The sequence below is a fragment of the Oncorhynchus clarkii genome, chromosome 3 (genome assembly GCF_045791955.1).
Source record: "Oncorhynchus clarkii lewisi isolate Uvic-CL-2024 chromosome 3, UVic_Ocla_1.0, whole genome shotgun sequence".
Lineage (NCBI taxonomy): Eukaryota > Metazoa > Chordata > Actinopteri > Salmoniformes > Salmonidae > Oncorhynchus > Oncorhynchus clarkii.
Window position 1 is genome coordinate 48,489,948 of NC_092149.1, and position 25,089 is coordinate 48,515,036.

The 25,089-nt window shown below is 40.4% G+C and overlaps 1 protein-coding gene across 1 annotated transcript in view; it reads right to left on the reverse strand.

Annotated features, from left to right (window-relative positions):
• The window catches only part of LOC139385596 (inactive dipeptidyl peptidase 10-like), a 226,004-nt gene that overhangs the window by 990 nt on the left and 199,925 nt on the right, over nucleotides 1-25,089 (reverse strand). Inside the window, exons 10-24 of the mRNA XM_071130800.1 lie at nucleotides 24,530-24,627; nucleotides 24,238-24,361; nucleotides 18,796-18,834; nucleotides 18,479-18,586; nucleotides 14,553-14,644; nucleotides 14,209-14,256; nucleotides 12,522-12,643; nucleotides 12,247-12,294; nucleotides 7,085-7,183; nucleotides 6,199-6,268; nucleotides 2,349-2,543; nucleotides 2,156-2,210; nucleotides 1,915-2,014; nucleotides 1,058-1,116; nucleotides 563-635 (exon numbers count right to left, since the gene is read on the reverse strand). Coding sequence (XP_070986901.1) covers nucleotides 563-635; nucleotides 1,058-1,116; nucleotides 1,915-2,014; nucleotides 2,156-2,210; nucleotides 2,349-2,543; nucleotides 6,199-6,268; nucleotides 7,085-7,183; nucleotides 12,247-12,294; nucleotides 12,522-12,643; nucleotides 14,209-14,256; nucleotides 14,553-14,644; nucleotides 18,479-18,586; nucleotides 18,796-18,834; nucleotides 24,238-24,361; nucleotides 24,530-24,627 — 1,330 coding nt within the window. The remainder of the gene's footprint in view (nucleotides 1-562; nucleotides 636-1,057; nucleotides 1,117-1,914; nucleotides 2,015-2,155; nucleotides 2,211-2,348; nucleotides 2,544-6,198; nucleotides 6,269-7,084; nucleotides 7,184-12,246; nucleotides 12,295-12,521; nucleotides 12,644-14,208; nucleotides 14,257-14,552; nucleotides 14,645-18,478; nucleotides 18,587-18,795; nucleotides 18,835-24,237; nucleotides 24,362-24,529; nucleotides 24,628-25,089) is intronic.

Below are 25,089 nucleotides of genomic sequence, written 5' to 3' on the forward strand. Positions count from 1 at the left end.
CATTGTAGGCAATTTCACACAATTAAATATAATTACAGGGTTGAGGCTGGAGCAATGTAGAAAAAAACAGTATCCATTGTCGTAGTCACTAAGCTATTGAGAAATGAAATAGATCTGATACAGTAGATGAAGCTATAGCACAATAGACGTACAATTGAAGATTCTTCTTATAAGACAAGTTCTAAGTATAAAATGCACTGTATCTCAGGTTTAAATGAGCACAGACTAAAAATCTAGCATGTGCACAAGTACCTGGTATGCAATTATAACGTGTGCTGCTCAGTTCTATTTTTGTGAGTGCCTGTCAATTATATCTTATTTCATTAACAACAGTATGATACATCTGTCTTTTTATCCCCACTTAAGGCTAACAATCAACTGAACACAATGAATAAGCCCATTGTTTGACCTAAACACTGTCTGTCTGACAGATAAAACAGTAATTAGATAACGGCTTATCTTCTATCTTTTTCATTAAACCTACAAAATAAGCTCCACATTGATGTCCAACAATAGCGTTCAACCATGCTCTGAGTAGCAACTCGAGAGAACTAGTACTCACCATCTGCTGTTCCATGGATGATGAGAAACTTCCGTTGACCTGTGCCTGTGATGTTGGGAAGCAGACTGGAGAGCTGTTCGAGACACAATGACAATTTTATATCAGTGAAAGATACTGAAAACATACTGTAAATACCAACTAGTTTTCTATAAGAGAAATGCATTCAAGCACAGCTTGGTGTGATTTCTGCCCCTGAACAAGGCAGTTAACCCACTGTTCCTAGGCCGTCATTGAAAATAAGAATTTGTTCTTAACTGACTTGCCGAGTTAAATAAAGGTAAAATAAATAAAATAAAATACATTTTAGCAGAGGCTTGCCACTACCAGAGGCTTGCCATTAGCGAAGAATCAACAGATATGACACTATTGCACTGTAACAAATGTTTATTGGATGAATTGCTAATGATAAGATTAAATGTAGAATTTTCAAAGTGCTTCCACCTTGACCACCTCTCAATATTTTTTATTTTTTTAAATGTGGAAAGTCAATCATACTTGGTATTTACGCTCATCCTGGACCGGAAACCCAAAGTAACGCTCAGTGAAGGCCGAACCTTTGGAAAAATACAACATAGTTAAGTGTGTTTTTGGAATTTCTTTCATTAGTCCACTATTAATACAGTCCCAAAATGTTTTGTGTCGGCAGTCAAGCTTTCAAGATATTGGACTTTCAAGAAGCAAAGTGTCACCTGCCACTTCATCATGAGGATGTGGCAAGTCACACTGCTTGAAAACCCAATATCTTGAAAAGTTGACTGCTGACATGCAAAACCTTCTGGGACTGTATTAACAGTGGACTAATTTAAAAAAAATACCAAAAACATAGTTTTTGAGTGGATTTTTCCACTAAGTGAAAAATGACAGGTAGGAAACATGAGATTGATCATGTAAAGTAAAGAGCGAAAATTCAGGCGAACAGGAAAGTGAGAAAAGATTCCAGTGATTGCATAGACAGGAAGCAGGTATATTTTCTCTCATTATTACCTCTAACATCCCTGAACTATGAATGGGCTTCATGCCACTGTGTTTTGAGGTAGATATTCAAAGGCAGTTCTGAAGTAGTAAGAAACACTGTATTTCCTCCCAGTGCCTGACGTATTTCTATAGAGTAATAGCAAATGCTGGCCTTACCATTCACATGAATGGTATAAACAACAACATCCTTCAGCCTTATTGGACGTGGCCCTACATTTCACGTCAGTGGATGAGTGCCGCATCCGCCTACCATATTTGACAAATCCTGATGTATTAAGTGGCCATCAGCATAACTTCTAAGAGATATTGGACATGACTTGACAAACTCTATTCAATTAATGGCTACTGAAAGGATTTATCTTAGACTGGAAAATTACCATAGAGTCTCCAGTCTGTCACGGGAGCAACTGCAACCCCACATCTGAACATGGAGCCAGAGGAGAGGAGTAGAAGAGAGCTCAGGAAACCCCCATAAGCCTGGGGAAACACCCCCAAAAATAGTTGGACATGCAATGTTGGATATAGGTAAAAACCCATGTACTGTAAGTAAGAATACAAAAAAAGGGATTATAGCCATATATGCCATATCCACAAATATTCTAAATTACACTTCCTTACCTTTCCATAAACAGCAACCTTATTTTTATCCACATATGGCAGCTTGGTCAGGTACCTAAGAAAATACGGGAGGGTATTAAAGTCTAACATTTCTGAAATGCAATGAATCAGTTCCCATCGAATCAACAATTTATTTCAACAGTATCCATGTGAGAGCTTTCAGATTATGTTCAGATCATGCTCCAGTACATACTCTACTGCTGCGATCTGGTCCTGCACCTCCACAGTTCCCAAACGCTGGTGGACTTCATGTAGGACCCGCTGGCCCAGGAACCCACTCCCACTGCCGTCCAGGCGAGCCACAATGACGTTATCCGAGCTGACCAGAACAGAGTCCCAGTCAAGAACAAACTGGTCACTCACCGCCTGGCCACCGAGGACACTGTCACTATGGAACACCATGAAAGTTGGTCAAATTGAACTTACCATCAAGGTGCAATATGGGTTACTTCTGGTGTGTTCAGTGCTCATTGGAATATCGTATTTCCTAGTAGTGATAAATACAACAGGAGTGTGTTCAAGTGTTTTTGAAGTCATAACAACTTTCAACCACTGACATATGAGCTAGGTAGCTAATAATGAGTTAACTAGATTGCTAACATTGACAAAATGGCAAAACTAGTTAGATTATTCACACTATTAAAGGGCAATTCTGCCACTTTTCAACCTCATATTCATTTCTCCAGCACCATACCAGTGTCTAAATATGTTAAAATTGCATGTTTCTATAATCTGTGGTTAAAAAAATGAGAAGAAATGCTTCTCTGTTACATTGAAGGCTAGGATTAGGGAAAACTGATTTTGAAACCTGCAATGAGTTTTTTTGCTTACTTCCTATTGCGAATCTCACAGTGATTGAAAATCACTTTTTTTATGTTTTAACTTATGATCATTGGGTACAAGTGCATCGCAGTGCTAGCTGTGCCACCAGAGATTCTGGGTTTGAGCCCAGGCTCTGTCGCAGCAGGCCGTGACCGGGAGGCCCATGGGGCAGCGCAGCGGAGTTGCAGCGGAGTTGCAGAGATGAGACAGGACAGTAACTACTACCAATTGGATACCACGAAATTGGGGAGAAAAAGGGGGGTAAAAAAAGAAAAAAGAAAAAGTTAAAGGTCAATGATGAAATGTCCCAAAAAACTCTAAACTCAGGTATCACCTTCTGGTTTCCAACTTGTAACTCTTATGTGGAGGATCTGTCAAGTGGTTAGTTCCGTGTCGGAATATCTCTGCAGATCCTCTCAAGCTCTATCAGGTTGGATGGGGTGAGTCACTGCACAGCTATTTTCAGTTCTCGCCAGAGATGTTCAATCGGGTTCAAGTTCGGACTCTGGTTGTGCCACTCAAAGACATTCAGAGACTTGTAGCGAAGCCACTCCTGCGATGTCTTGGCTGTGTGCTTAGGGACGTTGTCCTGTTGGAAGGTTAACCTTTTCTCCAGTCTGAGGTCCTGAGCGATCCGGAGCAGGTTTTCATCAATGATCTCTCCGTACTTTGCTCCATTCATCTTTACCTCGATCCTGACAAGTCTCCCAGTCCCTGTCGCTGAAAAACATCCCACAGAATGATGCTGCCACCACCATGCTTCCCCACAGGGATGGTCCAGGTTTTCTCCAAAAGTGATGCTTGGCATTCACGCCGAAGAGTTCAATCTTGGTTTCATCAGACCAGAGAATCTTGTTTCTCATCGTCTGAGAGTCCTTTAGGTGCCTTTTGGCAAACTCCAAGCGGGCTGTCATGTGGCTTCTGTCTAGCCACTCTACCATAAATGCCTGATTGGTGGAGTGCTGCAGAGATGATTATCCTTCTAGAAGGTTCTCCCATTTCCACAGAGGAACTCTGCAGCTCTGTCAGAGTTACCATTGGATTCTTGGTCACCTCCCTGACCAAAACCCTTATCCCCAATAGCTCAGTTTGGCCGAGCGGCCAGCTCTAGGAAGAGACTTGGTGGTTCTAAACTTCATTCATTTAAATATTGTGGAGGCCACTGTGGTCTTGGGGACCTTCAATGCTGCAGATTGGTTTGGGTACCATTCCCTAGATCTGTGCCTCGACACGATCCTGTCTAGGCGCTCTCGGAAAATTCCTTTGAACTTATGGTTTGTTTTTTTTTCTGACATGTGTGCCTTTCCAAATCATGTCCAATCAATTGAATTTACCATAGGTGGACTCCAATCAAGTTGTAGAAACAGGATGCACCTGAGCTCAATTTCGAGTCTCATAGCAAAGGGTCTGAATAAGTATTTTATTTTGTATACATTTGCAAACATTTATAAAAACCTGTTTTGCTTTGTCATTATGGGGTATTGTGTGTAGATTGATGAGGAAAATAATTTATTCAATCAATTGTAGAAGTCTGTAACTTAACAAAATTTGAAAAAAAGTCAAGGGGTCTGAAAACTTTCCAAATGCACTGTATACAAAAAAAATGTATTGAAAAAAGGTCAAACAAAACTAAGTGCATCTAGTTTGCAGTCTTTCCAGCTTCAGTTTGAGGTGATTGTGTTTGCTGTGTTGTTGAAGAACAGTGTCCTGACGAGTGAGCACATTTTCTAGGCGAAATTGCACCTCATTAGCTCATTGTTATGGATATATCCAAATAAATGTCACTAGAAAACAGCTCAAACAAATCCAAATGCAGCTACTTTGCTGTTATTCTAGCTGCAGTTTTGACGTGACAGTAAGTTAGCCGTAGTTGTCTAGCTAGCAAGCAAGGGATAAGAATGTTGCCAGCCAGTATGGTAATAGCACATTTAGAATGAACAACTGGGTCGTGTCCATAGATACAGAACAAAAAGACTGAATGGCTGAGTCGCGTCTCTGGCAACCGAACCGATAGAACGAACGACTAGCCAGCTTGGGTATCAACCCTAGATTTGTGTCGGGACTAAATCTTGTGGAAGGATGAAATAGTGTGAATAAATCAATCTAAATAATAATTGTTATTAAAATATGTCAATCATTATTTAAATATGTTTTGAATAACCTGTTGCATTGGGGAGGCAGGTAGCCAGTGACCGAAAGGTTGCTAGATCGAATCCCTGAGCTGACAAGGTAAAAAATCTTTCATTCTGCTCCTGAACAAGGCAGATAACCCACTGTTCCTAGGCTGTTACTGTAAATAAGAATTAGTTCATATTAACTGACTTCCCTAGATAAATAAAGGTTAAAATATATATATTTTAAATAAACGTGATAATGCCCTCAAAGCCGATGTTTGGAGGATTTATTGGCACGGTTTTCCGGCCCGAGAGGCAATTTCCGTGCAAATATATCCTCCAAACACTGGCTTCTCAAGCATTATCACTTAAATATCCACTCTGGTTTTGACATGTGAGCTCTAACCAACAGCTCACAGATATACAGTTCGGGTAGGCTAGCCTACATGAAGAGATTATTATGGACAAAACAGCAAGATTATATTTATTTGTCAAACAGCAGCCAAGAATCAATCAAAGGAGCATCACGCTCATCGTCGTGTACTTTCACCACCCTGTGAAGTTCATCATAATTTATTTAATCTGTAACCAAGTCGTAGTGGGAGGACCACACTAACATATCACCGTGTGACTCCAAGTTTACATTGATATGATGGTTATTATATCAATATTCCGGATTAAAGTAATTTCAACCACCATTTCTCACATAATAATTCTCAACATTTGGAAAGTTTACAGACAAATTAGCAGTTTCCATCAGGCCTGTCGTGACATTTGTTTTTATCTGACTTGTACTTTACTCGCATAAAAACAGTTGTTTGGAAACCTTGTTACTGATACAGAAATAAGACTTTTTGGAATATCACTATCTGGATAAACACACCACACAGACACTTATTTTCTATGTCCCTGGAGTGATATATGGAATGACAATAGTCTTTATTTTGATCCCTCAATAATCTCAGGAGAAATGTTGATGCGAAACTTTGTTCTGCTATTGCTCTAAAACAATATTCAATCTGAAGCCATTGATAAGGATAAGGATGTAGGGAAATTTCACACACAGTACACTCCAAGATAAGGATTGGTGAAGGGTAGGATACGTACAGGATCAGCAGAAGTGGATGCGCTGTGGCCTCATCAAAATCTATTGGCAAGGTCAGCTCCAGACGAAGTGCTATAAAATAAATCAGAATTCTCTTACACCTCAAATGCACATTGATTATACTAAGTACCAATCAGCCTTCCAAATGTAGTACCTTAACACATCATGTTTATTTCTCCAATGAGAATCTTGAGAGAATCTTCAGATGTTTAACCTGTTCTGATTGCATGATATGATGACTTGACAAATGACATGTTACATCGCTCGACAAATGACCGAGCAACTGATTACATTGCAGGCAACTTTACACCTATGGCAGCGTACATACAAAATCAAGAGTGAAAAAAAAAAAACATGGACAAAAGGCAATCCTTGAAATGGAGCTAGAAATTGAGGTGCAGTCTCCATTCAGAAGCCTTAATGAAATGCAGCACATTGTGTCTAATTGCGCACACGGTTCAGAGTGAAGAACCCATATGGCGAGCCATCCCATCTAATTGGATTAGTAGATTGGCAGGCTTCTCATTCCAGAGCTGATTCATAATAACCTCACAGAGCTGTGCACCTGTTCTTTTAATTGTGTTTATCCCTGGTATCTGTTTATTATGTACTCGGGCACTGCAAGCTCCATCGCTCACACTACATCTATCGAATTGCCTGCACGTAGCAGGTGAAATATGCTGAAATATGCTGAAAGCTGAAATATGTTACTTTGCTATTATTCCATGAATGAACCACATGAGGGATAAGGATGATGATTCATGAGGATGCTGATGATGACAACTATGATTACAGTGACAGTGGTGATGATGTTAATAGACCAAAGATGATTATGAAGATGGTGGTCATGATGATAGAATGATCATGAGAAGGATTGGATTGTCATACCAAAGTTGTTGATTTGTAGGGTCCTGATATCTCTCCTTGGTATATTCCTATATATCAGTGCATCTCTTAGTGCAGTGTTCTTCTCCAAAGTGTCATTCTCTATATACAGAGATGGAAAAATAAATATTTGGATTAAGCAGACACATAATCTCTCTTAAATCCGTCATGGTAAAGCATTGTGTTTTAATATCTGCATAGACTCCGAATTGCATATAATGTTATTAAATGTATTTGCATTACATTGCCTTCAGAAAGTATTCACACCCCTTGACTATTTGCAAATTTGGGCTTGTTAGAGCCTGACATTATAATGGGTTCAATGAGATGTTGTGTCACTGGCCTACACACAAAACCTCATCATTTCAAAGTGGAATGTTTTTAGAAATGTTTACAAATTTGATGAAAAATGAAAAGCTGAAATGTCTGGCAACCCTAAATACGTTTTGCTTAGAAATTTGCTTAACAAGTCACTTAATACATTACATGGACTCACTCTGTCTGCAATAATAGTGTTTAACCTGATTACCTCATCTACCTCATCTTTGTACCTCACACATTAAATAATTATATTCAATTCAAGGGGCTTTATTGGCATGGGAAACATGTGTTAACATTGCCAAAGCAAGTGAGGTAGATAATATACAAAAGTGAAATAAACAATAAAAATGAACAGTAAACATTACATATACAGAAGTTTAAAAACAATAAAGACATTACAAATGTAACAATGTAAAAATGGTTAAAGTACACAAGGGAACATTTAAGCATTTAAGCATTTAAGCATGTTTGTTCTTCACTGGTTGCCCTTTTCTTGTGGCAACAGGTCACAAATCTTGCTGCTGTGATGGCACACTGTGGAATTTCACCCAGTTGATATGGGAGTTTATTAAAATTGGATTTGTTTTCAAATTCTTTGTGGATCTGTGTAATCTGAGGGAAATATGTCTCTCTAATATGGTCATACATTGGGCAGGAGGTTAGGAAGTGCAGCTCAGTTTCCACCTCATTTTGTGGGCAGTGAGCACATAGCCTGTCTTCTCTTGAGAGCCATGTCTGTCTACGGCGGCCTTTCTCAATAGCAAGGCTATGCTCACTGAGTCTGTACATAGTCAAAGCTTTCCTTAAGTTTGGGTCAGTCACAGTGCTCAGGTATTCTGCCACTGTGTACTCTCTGTTTAAGGCCAAATAGCATTCTACTTTGCTCTGTTTTTTTTGTTAATTCTTTCCAATTTGTCAAGCAATTATCTTTTTGTTTTCTCATGATTTGCTTGGGTCTAATTGTGCTGCTGTCCTGGGGCTCTGTGGGGTGTGTTTGTGTTTTTGAACAGAGCCCCAGGACCAGCTTGCTTATGGGACTCTTCTCCAGGTTCATCTCTCTTTAGATGATGGCTTTGTTATGGAAGGTTTGGGAATCGCTTCCTTTTAGGTGGTTGTAGAAGTTAAAGGCTCTTTTCTGGATAATTATCTGTAAGGTACCTCAATTGAGCAGTGAATTTCAAACACAGATCCAATGTTTACATATCTTACATTACTCATCTCATATGTATAAACTGTATTTTACACCATCTATTGCGTCTTGCCATCGCTCATCCATATATTTATATGTACGTATTCTTATTCCATCCCTTTACATTTGTGTGTATAAGGTAGTAGTTGGGGAATTGTTAGATTACTTGTTAGATACTACTGCACTGTTGGAACTAGATGCACAAGCATTTCGTTAGATATCACTGCGCTGTCGGAACTAGAGGCACAAGCATTTCTCTACACCTCCATTAACATCTGCTAACCATATGTATGTGACCAATAAAATTTGATTTCGATTTTGGAACCACAAAGACGAGGGAGGTTTTCCAATGCCTCGCAAAGAATGCCACCTATTTGTAGATGGGTAAAAATAAAAAGCAGACTTTGAATATCCGTTTCAGAGCGGTGAAGTTCGGCAGTGGCTCGCCCATTACGGCGTTAGGGGTGGCGACTCACTTGTGATTGGTATTTTTTTGGTATATATATATATATATTGCAGTGCTAGTGGCGTCACTACAGACCCTGGTTCCATCCCAGGTTGTATCACAACTGGCTGTGATCGGGAGTCCCACAGGATGAGGCACAAGAGTCCGGGTTAGAGGAAGGTTTGGCCAGGGTATGCCATCATTGTAAATTGTATTTTTTTCTTAACTGACTTGCCTAGTTAAATAAAGGTTAAATATTTTTTGTTGTTGTAAATAAAAATTAAATATATATATAAAACTGGTTCATTTGGCCCAAAAAGTTCATAAATATATATTGAATAAATTATTATAATCTGTGCGTATATAATTCACACATTGCAATTGTATGAGCATTTAAAACATAATCCTTGATTATATATATTAAATGAGTCAAGGATTATGTTTTAAATGCTCATGAAATTGCAATGTGTGAATTTTCCTGTTTCAAAAATATATAGTTCAAAACAAGCTATTCAGTTACTTACTGCTCTGCCCCTCAGTGACTGCCAGCAGTGCCTGTTCCGCCTCCATGTGTGCAATGGCCGCGAGAACATTGCTTGGATTGTGTTGCCAGCTATTTGCTATGAGTGGGAAAAGCCCCAATGAAATCACAGGATTTCATAGCATAAATTATAACAGCAAAAAGTAAATGGACCATCAAGGGGGGTTCAAATATGCTTTGGTTCAGTCAGAACTTCTGGGTCTGCTCTAGTCTCCGCCTCCCAATGAGTCTCTCGCCCCAGACGGCTTACTTTCCACATGTGAGACTACAATAGATCAGCCTTTTTAGGCGAAAAAGCAAAAAGCAAATTGGAATTAACTTGTAATTAAATGATCATAAAAGTCTTAGGAGCCTGGGACCTGATAAACCAGAAAACTACATCCAACAAGGGTCAAAGGACAGATACAGATGGATACCCCACCTAATCTTCTCATATCATATATATATAAATCATATAAATCATGGCTAATTGTATCATTTCCCCCTGATGTTGTTTATCAGGTTCTACTGTAGTTGACAGGGCGACATGTTGTGTGGACTAAAACAGCATACAACTTGGTGTATCACAAGGCAAAATTGATCATTCAGCTACAGTAATTTTGAGAAACACTGAGAAATTCTTTGGTCGTTTTAGCTGTTAGCTTGCTGGCTCGTTAGCTCCCATGCCAATTTCAAGTCTTTCTAAACTCCTCTAACTAACTCGGAAATATGAAGTTATTTCAGAATGAAAATTTACTGGCTAGCGCGTCATGCTTTGTGATATTATGATAGATAGCTATCCCCAGTTAGATAATATGTTTTAACTTATTGCATCTGTCTGCTGATTGCGTTCTCCCTGTTGCACTCGTTCGTTCGTGAGCTGGCTGCTCGTTCTAAATAGTATAATCTAATCTGTTCAAAACAGTGGCAGCATGCGCAGCAGTGGTGATTCGGTTTTTGACATGCAAAAGTGAAATAGGTGTATTTATGTTGTCGTTCAAATGCACAGATTACTTTATACTGTATATATTATCAAAGAGACTACCGGTAGTTCAAAAACTTGTCATCATATTTTTTGTCCTGCGGTTTTGTTGACGACTCCAACCATCTCGCACAATGGTTATTAATTAGACTTTGGATGGTGTATCAATCCACCCAGTCACTACAAAGATACAGACATCCTTCCTAACTCAGTTGCCGGAAAGGAAGGCAACTGCTTAGGGATTTCATCATGAGGCCAATGGTGACTTTAAATCAGTTACAGAGTTGAATGGCTGTGATAGGAGAAAACTGAAGATGGATCAACAACATTGTAGTTACTTCACAATACTAACCTAAATGATAGAGTGAAAAGAAGGAATAACAAAAAAATACAGAATAAAAAAATATTTAAAAAATGTCCTGAATACAAAGCGTTATGTTTGGGGAAATTCCAACACAACGCATCACTGAGTATCACTCTTCATATTTTCAAGCATGTTGGTGGCTCCATCATGTTATGGGTATGCTTGTCATTAGCTTGAAAATCTATGGCAAGACTTGAAAACGTCTGTCTAGCAATGATCAACAACCAACTTGACAGAGCTTGAAGAAATAAAAATAATAATAATGTGCAAATATTGTACAATCCAGGTGTGCAAAGCTCTTAGAGACTTACTGTCACGTCTACTCCCACTCCCCCTCTCTGTTCTATTTATGACTAAATTCACCTCCTGTACTTGCGTTCTGACTGCGTTACACTTACCCAGAAAGAAACAGCTGTACTAGCTGCCAAAGGTGATTTTGACATGTATTGACTCAGGGGCGTGAATACTTATGTAAATTAGATCATTTTTGTATTTAATTTTCAATATATTTGCAAAAATGTCTAAAAACATGTTTTTACTTTGTCATTATGGAGTATTGTGTGTACCATAGATGGGTGAGAAAAACAATCTATTTGATCCATTTTGAATTCAGGCTTTAACCCAACAAAATGTGGAATCAAAGGGTATGAATATTTTCTAAGGGCACATGGATGCCATAATATCCTAAAATAGACACATCCATAGTTGAAAATTAAACCCATTTAAATTGAAACGAGCAGCATAATCAAATCATATGCTAGAACTGATTCAATAGACATGACTCCTTTCATTTAATCACATTACCATATCTGTTCACACACACATTTTCCAAACACATCTCACTCAATGCACACACATGCTTTAGGATACCCAGGTTTCATTTAAATATTGTACCACATCCATCTAAATGATGATCAAATTGCTAGGAAACTGATTCAGCGATATACATTTGTTGTGGCCCTACGGAGGATATAATGACGCAACTTTAATGAGTGAAATAATCAACATCACTCACGGAGTGTGCCTGCAAAGGAAGAAGAGGTTGATCATGTATCTACTCCAGTATCCTAGACTGCTTTACAAATTGCATTTTATTCCCTATTTAGAGCCTTACTTTTGACCAGGTCCCATTGGTCAATAGGCTGGATTCTGCAGTAAATAGTATAGAACCAGGTGTACTCCCGGGTGTAACTCCTTGAATTAAGTTTAAAACCTTGACCTGCTAAAAAAAATTCCTTTCTTCCCTTCATCCCACTGTTCTTCCTTTCTTACATAAGCAAGCAGTATACACACAGTGCCATGGTTGTTATTGTTTGAATTGATGGTTGGTGCTCTTGTACTTACTGCTCATGTCATTCAGTTTGTAAAGGGTGGTTCTTGGTATACCAGGACCTGCAGAAACGAGACCAAGTATAACCATTTTTGTTCTTGTAAGAATTTCTAATAATTTGTTAAGCATTCCATGACAACATTTTAAACGTCACTGAATGTCTGCTAATTATTATTGTAATTGATATGTTGTACATTCAACTGAGAATGTTATATAAAACACACTGCAAAATTACAGGTGGCATGTATCCAACTAAGATTGAACTGATGATCTTTATTGAACTGTTTACCTCTACAGTTCAGAAGGACATATTGATAGTCTTGGTTGAAGACTGCATCGTAGTAGGAGCATTGTGTTTTGAACAGGGAGCAGGTCAGGCACTCACGTTGAAATGGGTTTACCACCGACACCCTGTTTGAAAGAAGTCGAGAAAATACTATACGGTAAGAGGTCAGAGTCAAATTAACTTGAGAGCTTGGTCCCTACAATATACAGTGCATTCGGAAAGTATTCAGACCGCATGACTTTTTCCACATTTTGTTAAGCCTTCTAAAATGTATTGAACAGTTTTTTTTCCTTCGTCAATCTACACACACAATACCCTCTTGGGTATGACGCTAAAAGCTTGGCACACCTATATTTTGCGGAGTTTATTCCATTCTTCTCGGCAGATCCTCTCAAGTTCTGTCAGGTTGGATAGGGAGCGTCACTGCAAATTTTCATGTCTCTCCAGAGATGTTCGATCGGGTTCAAGTCCGTGCTCTGGTTTGGCCACTTAAGGACATTCAGAGACTTATCCTGAAGCCACTCCTTCGTTGTCTTGGCTGTGTGCTTAGGGTCGTTGTGCTGTTGGAAGATGAACCTTCACCCCCGTCTGAGGTCCTAACCACTCTGAAGCAGGTTTTCTCAAGGATCTCTCCGTACTTTGCTCTGTTCATCTTTCCCTCGATTCTGACTAGTCTCCCAGTCCCTGCCACTGAAAAATATCCCACAGCATGATGCTGCCCCCACCATGCTTCAAGTAGGGATGGTAACAGGTTTCCTCCAGAAGTGACACTTGGCATTTATTCCAAAAGTTATCATCAGACCAAATCATTTTGTTTCTCATGGTCTGAGAGTCCTTAGGTGCATTTTGGAAAACTCCAAGCGGGCTGTCAGGTGCCTTTTACTGAGGATTGGCTTCCGTCTGGCCACTCTACCATAAAGGTCTGATTGGTGGAGTGCTGCAGAGATGGTTGTCCTTCTGGAAGTTTTGCCCATCTCCACAAAGGAACTCTGCAGGTCTGTCAGAGTGACCATTGGGTTCTTGGTCACCTCCCTGACCAAGGGTCTTCTCCCCCAATTGTTCAGTTTGGCCAGGTGGCCAGCTCTAGGAAGAGTCTTAGTGGTTCCAAACTTCTTCCATTTAAGAATGATGGAGGCCACTGTGTTCTTGGGGACATTCAATGCTGCAGACATTTTTTGGTACCTCTCCCAAGATCTGTGCCTCGACACAAGCCTGTCTCGGAGCTCTACGGACCTTTCCTTTGGCCTCATGGCTTGGTTTTTGCTCTGACATGCACTGTCAAGTGTGGGACCTTATACAGACTGGTGTGTGCCTTTCTAAATCATGTCCAATCAATTGAACTTACCACAGGTGGACTCCAATCAAGTTGTAAAAACATCTCAAGGATGATCAATATATATATATATATTTATTTTACATTTGCAAAAATATTTAAACACCTGTTTTCACATTGTCATTTTGGGGTGTTGTGTGTAGAATGATATTGTGTAGAATGATATAAAATATGTAATCAGTTTTAGAATAAGGCTGTAACGTATCAAAATGTGGAAAAAGTCAAGGGGTCTGACTACTTTGCAAATGCACTTTACCTCTAGACAAATGTTTGGACCAGAGTTGATATCTGTTGGATGCCTAACATCTGCATATTGGCAATTACTATACTTTATATTTAAATGAATGTATACAGTACCTGTACAGTTGTCTTTGTATTGAACTATCTTCTGTGCTAAGGAAATAACTATGGAAAGAGAAGAAAATATGTTGTTATGATATGTTGTCCATGTTCAGTCGGTATGACATTCCTGAACATTATTTTGCAACTGAATTCAGCCCTACATCGAAGGCATGTCAGAGTAGGGTTGAAAATTCCGGTAACTTTCCCAAACTTCCCAGGTTTTCCAGTAATCCTTGTTGGAGGATTCTGAATTTGAACTCTGAACTCCTGATTATGTGAATCTTCCACTGGGATTTTGGGAAAGTTATCAGAATTGTGCAACCCTATGTCAGAGTATGGTCTGAGTATCAGTCATGTACACTGTATCTGCTTCCTCATCATACTCCAGGATCTGAGACACCTCCCAGCTGCCAGAGGTCAGGTGGCGCATGTTGACCTCATCACCATTGAACTGAGCAGGGAAACAAAACAAACACACATTACATCACCTGCAGTGACATGCTAGACTCAACATAACCTTCTATAGCCCGTGTGCGATGCATAACAAAACAAGGCAGTAAACATGTCCCCCATGAAAGATGCAGAGCCCCCCCTTGGGTCAATCAGTATAATTTTGGCAAGAATGGCAAGAAGCATCATGGCAAGAAGCATCATTCACCCAAGTTTAATCCACATTAGGTCAGTGGTGTCTGAGATATCACATGGGATAGCTAGACTCATATCCCTTAACTTTTCTAGGGAAGGGGGCAGTATTCGGAATTTTGGATGAAAAGCTTGCCCAAATTAAACTGCCTGCTACTCAGCCCTAAAAGCTAGAAAATGCATATAATTAGTAGATTTGGATAGAAAACACGCTGAAATTTCTAAAACTGTTTGAATGATGTCTGTGAGTATAACATAACTCATATGGCAGGCAAAAACCTGAGAAAAAATCCAACCAGGAAGTGGGAAATCTGTGGTTTGTAGTTTGTCAAGTCATTGCCTATCGAATATACAGTGTCTATGGGGTCATATTGCACTTCCTAAGGCTTCCACTAGATGTCAACAGTCTTTAGAACCTTGTTTGATGCGTCTACTGTGAAGGAGGGGGGAATGGGAGCTGAATGAGTCAGAGGTCTGCCAGAGTGGCATGAGCTGACCATGCTTGTTCACGTGAGAGTTAGCTTGCGTTCCATTGCATTTCTAAAGACAAAGGAATTCTCCGGTTGAAACATTATTGAAGATTTATGTTAAAAACATCCTAAAGATTGATTCTATACATCGTTTTACATTTTTCTACGGACTGTAATGGAACTTTTTAACTTTTCGTCTGCTCACACCTCATGAATTTGGATTACTGGGCTAAACTCGTGAACAAAAAGTAGGTATTTGGACATAAATTATGAACATTATCGAACAAAACAAACATTTATTGTGGAACTGGGATTCCTGGGAGTGCATTCTGATGAAGATCATCAAATGTAAGTGAATGTAAGTGAATATTTATAATGCTATTTCTGACTTCTGTTGACTCCACAACATGACGGGTATCTGTTTGGCTTGTTTTGTTGTCTGAGCGCTGTACTCAGATTATTGCATGGTGTGTTTATTAAAAAATTTGACACAGCGGTTGCATTAAGGAGAAGTGGATCTAAAATTCCATGCATAACAGTTGTATCTTTTAGTAATGTTTATTATGAGTATTTCTGTAAATTGATGTGGCTCTCTGCACCGGATGTTTTGGAACTACTGAACATAAAGCTCCAATGTAAACTGAGATTTTTGGATATACAGTGCCTTGCGAAAGTATTCGGCCCCCTTGAACTTTGCGACCTTTTGCCACATTTCAGGCTTCAAACATAAATATGTAAAACTGTATTTTTTTGTGAAGAATCAACAACAAGTGGGACACAATCATGAAGTGTAACGACACTTATTGGATATTTTAAACTTTTTTAACAAATCAAAAACTGAAAAATTGGGCGTGCAAAATTATTCAGCCCCTTTACTTTCAGTGCAGCAAACTCTCTCCAGAAGTTCAGTGAGGATCTCTGAATGATCCAATGTTGACCTAAATGACTAATGATGATAAATACAATCCACCTGTGTGTAATCAAGTCTCTGTATAAATGCACCTGCACTGTGATAGTCGCAGTCCGTTAAAAGCGCAGAGAGCATCATGAAGAACAAGGAACACACCAGGCAGGTTCGAGATACTGTTGTGAAGAAGTTTAAAGCCGGATTTGGATACAAAAGATTTCCCAAGCTTTAAACATTCCAAGGAGCACTGTGCAAGCGATAATATTGAAATGGAAGGAGTATCAGACCACTGCAAATCTACCAAGACCTGGCCGTCCCTCTAAACTTTCAGCTCATACAAGGAGAAGACTGACCAGAGATGCAGCCAAGAGGCCCATGATCACTCTGGATGAACTGCAGAGATCTACAGCTGAGGTGGGAGACTCTGTCCATAGGACAACAATCAGTCGTATATTGCACAAATCTGGCCTTTATGGAAGAGTGGCAAGAAGAAAGCCATTTCTTAAAGATATCCATAAAAAGTGTCGTTTAAAGTTTGCCACAAGCAACCTGGGAGACACACCAAACATGTGGAAGAAGGTGCTCTGGTCAGATGAAACCAAAATTTAACTTTTTGGCAACAATGCAAAACGTTATGTTTGGCGTAAAAGCAACACAGCTGAGCACACCATCCCCACTGTCAAACATGGTGGTGGCAGCATCATGGTTTGGGCCTGCTTTTCTTCAGCAGGGACAGGGAAGATGGTTAAAATTGATGGGAAGATGGATGGAGCCAAATACAGGACCATTCTGGAAGAAAACCTGATGGAGTCTGCAAAAGACCTATGACTGGGATGGAGATTTGTCTTCCAACAAGACAATGATCCAAAACATAAAGCAAAATCTACAATGGAATGGTTCAAAAATAAACATATCCAGGTGTTAGAATGGCCAAGTCAAAGTCCAGACCTGAATCCAATCGAGAATCTGTGGAAAGAACTGAAAACTGCTGTTCACAAATGCTCTCCATCCAACCTCACTGAGCTCGAGCTGTTTTGCAAGGAGGAATGGGAAAAAATGTCAGTCTCTCGATGTGCAAAACTGATAGAGACATACCCCAAGCGACTTACAGCTGTAATCGCAGCAAAAGGTGGCGCTACAAAGTATTAACTTAAGGGGGCTGAATAATTTTGCACACCCAATTTTTCAGTTTTTGATTTGTTAAAAAAGTTTGAAATATCCAATAAATGTTGTTCCACTTCATGATTGTGTCCCACTTGCTGTTGATTCTTCACAAAAAAATACAGTTTTATATCTTTATGTTTGAAGCCTGAAATGTGCCAAAAGGTCGCAAAGTTCAAGGGGGCCGAATACTTTCACAAGGCACTGTAAATATGAACTTTACCGAACAAAACATACATGTATTGTGTAACATGAAGTCCTATGAGTGTCATCTTATGAAGATCAAAGGTTAGTGATTAATTTTATCGCTGTTTCTGCTTTTTGTGACTAGTCTCTTTGGCTGGAAAAATGGCTGTGTTTTTTTGTGACTTGGCTCTGACCTAACATAATTGTTTGGTGTGCTTTCGTCACAAAGCCTTTTTGAAATCGGACACTGTGGCTGGATTTACAACAAGTGTATCTTTAAAATTGTGTAAAATACTTGTATGTTTGAGGAATTTTAATTATGGGATTTCTGTTGTTTTGAATTTGGAAACCTGCATTTTCACTGGCTGTTGACGAGGTGGGACACTAGCGTACCCAAGTGAGGTTAACATGTGTTCCAAACAGATCAAGAGTCAAACAGATCAAGACATATAAACATGTCCTCATTATAGTGCCACCGTGTGGTCGATATGAATGAGTCTTGACAGTGTTTACAACATGTGCAAAAAAATGTTGTTGCAATATGAATATCTTTGACTGATTTATATGCATTTACAGTATGTACTAGACCATGCCCAAGTGAAAGTTTAGGTCAAATGGTGTGAGGGGCATGACCTTTCAAAGTTTGCATGTTCAATCTCTTGTTATAGCGCCACCATCTGGCCAGTAAATGTAATTTTGTAAATGGCGGATCTCTATGGCAAGACACATTATTCACACAAGTTTCTTCAAAATCAAGCCAGTTCTGTCTGAGATGTTGTGTGTGACTAACGTATTAACGCACTAACGGACAGAGACAGGTCCACAGTCCCCTCCCCAATTTTATCATGGGGGACAACAGAGAGCGAATAACCTAATTGAGACTTTTTTTTACCACAACTATGACAGCTGAACATCCTACCTGGTCAGATATCATGGTGATATGGTGGAATGACCCTCGTCCGCCATGTTTTATTGGCATAGTCAGGAAGAAGGTATTCCCATCCTTGGAAAACAATGGCTCGTCATTCTGTAAGAAAAAAGATTGTAGCCAACTGGTCATGACCAGAAAAAAAAAGTTTAACATTTAATAGGCAGATTTTCTGGTTATGCAAGGTATTTCCTTTGTATCCCTCTCCAGTGAAAAGTATTGCACAATAGATGTAGCTAAAGAAATTATTGAATGAACTTGTGTAATATCTGTGTAATAACAATATGACAAACCTTATGCATGCTTACCTGACGATCAAGCCACTTCTCTGATGTAATCACATGTTTCTGAGGAGGAAACAGAGAGAGGTTAGTGCAGGGTATATGTGTCTGCTGTTCAAACCCATCAGACCTTTCACAGCGCAAAGACAGTAACGTGTACATGTACCACTCAAAAGTTTGGACACACCTACTCATACAAGGGCTTTTCTTTATTTTTATGATTTTCTACAGTGTAGAATAATAATTTTTATTCTTTAACACTTCATTTCCTTAAAACTGCATTGTTGGTTAGGGGCTTGTAAGTAAGCATTTCACTGTAACGTCTACACCTGTTGCATGTGACAAATACAATTTGATTTGATTTGAAGGCCTGATTCATGCAGTCTCCTCTCAACAGTTGATTTTGAGATGTGTCTGTTACCTGAACTCTGTAAAGCATTTATTTGGGCTGAAATTTCTGAGGCTGGTAACAGTAATGAACTTATCCCCTGCAGCAGAGGAAACTCTTCCTTTCCTGTGGCGGTCCTCATGAGAGCCAGTTTCATTATAGCGCTTGATGGTTTTTGCGATTGCACTTGAAGAAACTTTCAAAGTTCTTGAAATTTTCCGCATTGACTGACCTTCATGTCTTAAAGTAATGATGGACTGTCATTTCTCTTTGCTTATTTGAGCTGTTCTTGCCATAATATGGACTTGGTCTTTTACCAAATAGGGATATCTTCTGTATACCACCTGTGAAGCTCCAGTTCAATTGCTTGTATTCAGAGTCTTTCTTATTACATAAATAAGTACTAAGTGTTAAGACACTACAATGGCGACGAGGATGATTACCTGCAGTGTGCATCACGAATACAGATGGAGTTCGTAGGAAGAAAGGAAGATTTTGACCCTGTAGCACAACAGCTAGCAAGCAGTGAAGACGAGAACGAGGCGGCAGATCAAAGACCCGTGGAGCCGGAGGTAAAGAGAATGGCTAGCATCGGGAAAATAGATGTGTTTGATGACACGCAAGAAAACTGGGCAACTTACATTGAACGACTGGAACAGTACTTCATTGCAAACGACATTGTTGATAACAAGAGAGTACCAGCGTTGTTGAGTTTAATTGGTCCAAAAACATACAGTTTGCTAAGAGATCTGACTGCCCCTCTGAAGCCCTCAAATAAAACATTCACAGAGATTGTGGAGATATTGCAAAATCACCTATCACCCAAACCACTCCTCATCGCGGAACGTTTTCGTTTCCACAAGAGAGATCAGAATGAGGGGGAGGGTGTTAGTACATATGTAGCAGTGTTGAAGAAACTGTCTGAACATTGCCAGTTTGGAGAGAACCTAAATGACACATTAAGGGATAGATTTGTTTGTGGACTGAAACATGAACACATTCAAAAACGTTTGCTCACAGAATCAGAGCTCACGTTTGCAAAGGCTGTTGAAATTGCTGTGGCTATGGAAATCGCAACTAAAGATGCATTTGAGTTGCAAAGTAAAAGAAGTACTGACCTGTCACAAATTTCCCTGCACAAGTTTTCACGCAGTGGACAGCGCCCCCGTGTGGCCGAAAAATGCAACAAGTGTGACAGAGATGGTCACAGAGCAGAGGACTGCCGTTTCAAAGACTAAATTTGTTACAAATGCAGTAGAAGGGGGCACATTCAAAGAGCATGCAAAGCAAAATTCAGTCACAACAGGAAAACTGATACAATTAAAGGGTCTGTGAATGCACTAGCAGAGAACAGTGGCAGTGATTCAGATGAACAATTAATTGGTACAATGGAGTTAAACACAGTGACTTCTCCCAGCAGTAGCATAATATGGGTGACACCAGATATCGAAGGCAAACCCCTCAAAATGGAGCTGGACACAGGATCTGCAGTGTCTATAATTTCCACTACCGTCTACAATGAGCACTTTAAGGCTATCAAGCTGAAGAACACAAATGTGTTGCTGAAGACATACTCAGGAGAGAGATTGAGCCCAATGGGGGCGTTGCAGGTCAGAGTGCGGTATGGGGGGCAAACACAGCAGTTACAGCTGTATGTGGTGCCTGGAACTGGCCCCCCATTATTTGGCAGGGAATGGCTTTCAAAAATAAAGCTGAACTGGTGTGACTTGAAAATGCTCCACACGTTCCAGTCCAAAGAGAATGGTACAGACCAAACACTGGAACACTTGCGGAAGAAATACAACACAGTTTTCAGTGATAAGATGGGAACAGTAAAAGGCTTCACAGCAAAACTTATACTAAGAGATGATGCAACCCCAAAATTCTGCAAAGCCAGATCCGTTCCATACTCCCTGAGACCAAAGGTGGAAGCGGAAATTGATCGCTTGCAGGATACAGGGATCCTGACGAAAGTGGACAGAAGTGAATGGGCCACACCCATAGTTCCTATTGTGAAGAAAGACAGGTCTGTTAGAATGTGTGGGGACTTCAAGGTAACTGTGAATTCAATGTTGCATGTGGACCAATACCCCCTACCACGCCTGGATGACATCTTTGCTGCACTAGCTGGGGGGAAACACTTCAGTAAAATCGATCTGAAACAGGCTTACTTGCAGCTACCGGTTGAAGAGAGTTCCAAACAGTACCTGACAATAAACACACACAAAGGTCTATACAGGTATAACCGCCTGGTTTTTGGCATTGCATCAGCCCCAGCCATTTGGCAACGAACTATTGACCAGATTTTGCAAGGAATCCCAGGAACCCAGTGTACCCTGGATGACATGATCATAACAGGACGCACCGACAAAGAGCACCTGGCTAACCTGGAAGAGGTGGATGCTAACTGAAAGCTACTGTTACACAAATTATTGTTTTCCTAGACTGAAAGAGTATGGTCTACAGGCAAACTTAAAGAAGTGTGAGTTCTTCAAAGACAAGATTGTCTTCTGTGGACATGAGATTGACTGCAATGGATTGCACAAAACACAGGACAAAATTGAGGCAGTGGTACAGGCACCACGACCACAAAATATCACAGAAGTGAGATCTTTCACGGGACTGATCAATTACTACAGAAGATTCCTCCCAAACCTTTCAGCAGTACTCCAGCCTCTAAATCAACTCCTGGAAAAGAATAGGACATGGCGGTGGACAGAGCAGTGTGAAAATGCATTTTTGGAGGCAAAACGGCTCATAACATCTGAACAGGTCCTGATGCATTACGACCCTGAAATGCCAGTGAAGTTGGCTTGTGATGCGTCCCCTTATGGCTTAGGTGCCGTCCTTTCACACACACTGAAAGATGGGTCAGAGAGGCCAGTTGCATTCGCGTCACGAACATTGAATGATGCAGAGGAAAACTACTCACAAATCAACAAAGAAGCACTGGCACTAGTGTGGGGCGTCAAGAATTTCCACCCAGACCTATATGGCAAGCGTTTCACACTGGTTACAGATCACCAGCCGTTGCTTTCCATTTTCAGTCCAAAGAAAGGCATTCCAGCAATGACAGCAGCCAGGTTACAGCGATATGCACTGTTCCTTGCCAGTCATCTGTATGACATTGAGTTTAAGCCGTCATCCCTCCACACAAATGCAGATGGATTATCCAGACTGCCGTGTACAAGAGAAAGACAAAAGAGGGTGGATGCAGTGGACATGTTCCATACCGCTCAGCTCGAGGCCCTACCAGTCACAAGCACAGTTATCAAACAGGAAACAAGGAAAGATGTGACCTTGTCAAAAGTGTACACCTACACCATGTCAGGATGGCCAGCTACTGGCAGAAAGGAGCTGACTGTATTTCCAGCGGAGAAACAAAATTACAATGTACCAAGGATGTTTGATGTGGGGAATGAGAGTCATGATACCCCAGAGATGTCAACATCTAGTTTTGCAGCAATTACATGAAGGTCATGTTGGAATTGTCAAAATGAAGCTGCTCGCAAGGAGCCACTTCTGGTGGCCAGGTCTGGACCAACAGATAGAAAATATGGCAAAGAACTGTAGCGGATGTTTGGAAACCCTTCACATGCCTGCTCCTGTCCCAGTCCACCCATGGGAATGGCCCACAGAGCCATGGCAGAGAATTCATGTGGACTACGCTGGTCCCTTTGAAAAGCACATGTTTCTGGTTATATGTGCTGGCAGAACGCTTTGTGCAAACCCTAAAGCAAGGACTCCGGGCAGCAAAACGAGACGAAGGGACTTTGCAAACAAAACTGGCCAAGTTCCTGGCCTTCTACCGAAACACCCCACATGCCACGACAAATGAAAGCCCAGCCGCACTGATGTTCGGGAGGCCTCTCCGCACACAGCTGGACATCATGAAGCCAAACAGGCATAATGAAGTGTTGAACAAACAAGCCAAGATGCTCTCCGGTGGCCGGGAGCGCCATCTCCACACAGGACAGGAAGTGATGGTGCGAGACTACAGAAGAGGAGGGAAATGGACAAGAACTTACCAGGTTCAAGTGAGCCCAGACATAATGTGGCGGCGTCACATTAACCAAATGCATTCCACGGAAAACAGCACAACAATCGAGAGAGAACAGGCACAGAGAGATCCTGAGAGTGACACAGGGAACTGTAGAGGACGGTGGGGCAGTAGAGACCCCAGGCTCAAAGAAGGGAACGTGTTGATGAAGGTGCTGCTATAGCAGAAGCTATAATGGAACAAGCACACACTGAGGATGTTCAGGAGCCTCCAGACAATCCGAGGCGCTACCCAGAACGAAGGCACCGTCCACCAGACAGACTAGACTTATAAACAAACAAACAAAAACTAACTGTTCAAGTTCAAATTAAAAGATGCAAAATAAATACAACAAGTTCTGGGAAATGTTTCAGTTGTGGTTTGGTAAAAGTAACTCTGATTGTATAAGAGAAGGAATGTTATGTTCTATTAATTACTGATGTCCCCTTTAAGGCGGGAGCACCCTTGGTCATGCGCAGGTTGTTCTATGTTATTCTGGTACTAACTAGTTTGAGTAAATGTGAAGCTCCAGTTCAATTGCTTGTATTCAGTCTTTCTTATTACATAAATAAGTACTAAGTGTTAAGACACTACACCACCCTTACCCTCTCACAACACAACTGATTGGCTCAAATGCATTAAGAAGGAAATAAATTCCACAAATTAACTTTTAACAAGGCACACCTGTTAATTGAAATGCATCTCATGAAACTGGTTAAGAGAATGCCAACAAGTGCTCAGCATATGTGGGAACTCCTTCAAGACGGTTGGAAAAGCATTCCAGGTGAAGCTGGATGAAAGAATGCCTAGAGTGTGCAAAGCTGTCATCAAGGCAAAAGGTGGCTAATTTGAAGAACCTAAAATATAACATATATTTGGATTTGTTTCACACTTTTTTGGTTACTACCTGATTCCATACATGTTACTTCTTAGTTTTGATGTCTTCACTATTATTCTACAATGTAGAAAATAGTAAAATAAAGAAAATCCCTTGAATGAGTTGGTGTGTACAAACTTTTGACTTTTACTGTGCGACACTTACTTTTAGACATGCCCCCATAGTGACCTCACATAGCGACAGGATGGAGGTGTTCTGGGCTCGGTTCAACCAGCGCACACCAATCTTCTCCTCTGTGACCCATTTCACCATGGTTATGTAGTAGTCACTATAGTGGACAAAGGGCCATTGGGACACAATTATGTATATGTTTTTTATTTCAAAAACGAAATGACATGCTGCCAACTGGGGCTTAATGAACGACATGCTGCGATCGTTGTCTTTTTTAATTGAACATGCTGGTCTCTTCATAGAAACAAGATTGTTCAATTGATACCTTTTTTCAAAGCTGTTGGGAGGTCGCAGTTCAGTTGTCTGGGATCCCCCATCCAAGGTGATGACGTAAAGCTTAACTGTGGGATTGACCTGCCCCACCTAAAACACAAATAGAAAAACCACACGCACAACAGTTTTCAAAGTGCTCACCCACCATTGAGAGCACGGAGATCACACATAGAAGACTTTATAATCTATACATAGAAGGCATGAACAGTTTGTGATATACAGCCCCACAACATTCTGCTATGTTCTTGTCATGTTTTGAAATGCCAGCGTTCATAAACAGTCCCTCATCAGAGAATATAATGACCAGGGAGAATCACAAATGGAGCAAACAAGAGTTGTGTTGCGCAGAAGCCTTCAAGGCCCATCTTAACGAGGCTATTGTTTTCTCCCAGATGAGCTCAGTCCTCCCCTTAAAACACGCAGCTCATTAGTCTATCAGGGCTGGAGGAGTCCCATACCACAGATCCTAACTTGAAGATGACAGGAGTCAAACTTTGGCTTTCACTGCACTGATATTGCCAACCGCATTATAACATTGCTCCGCTATTCTCT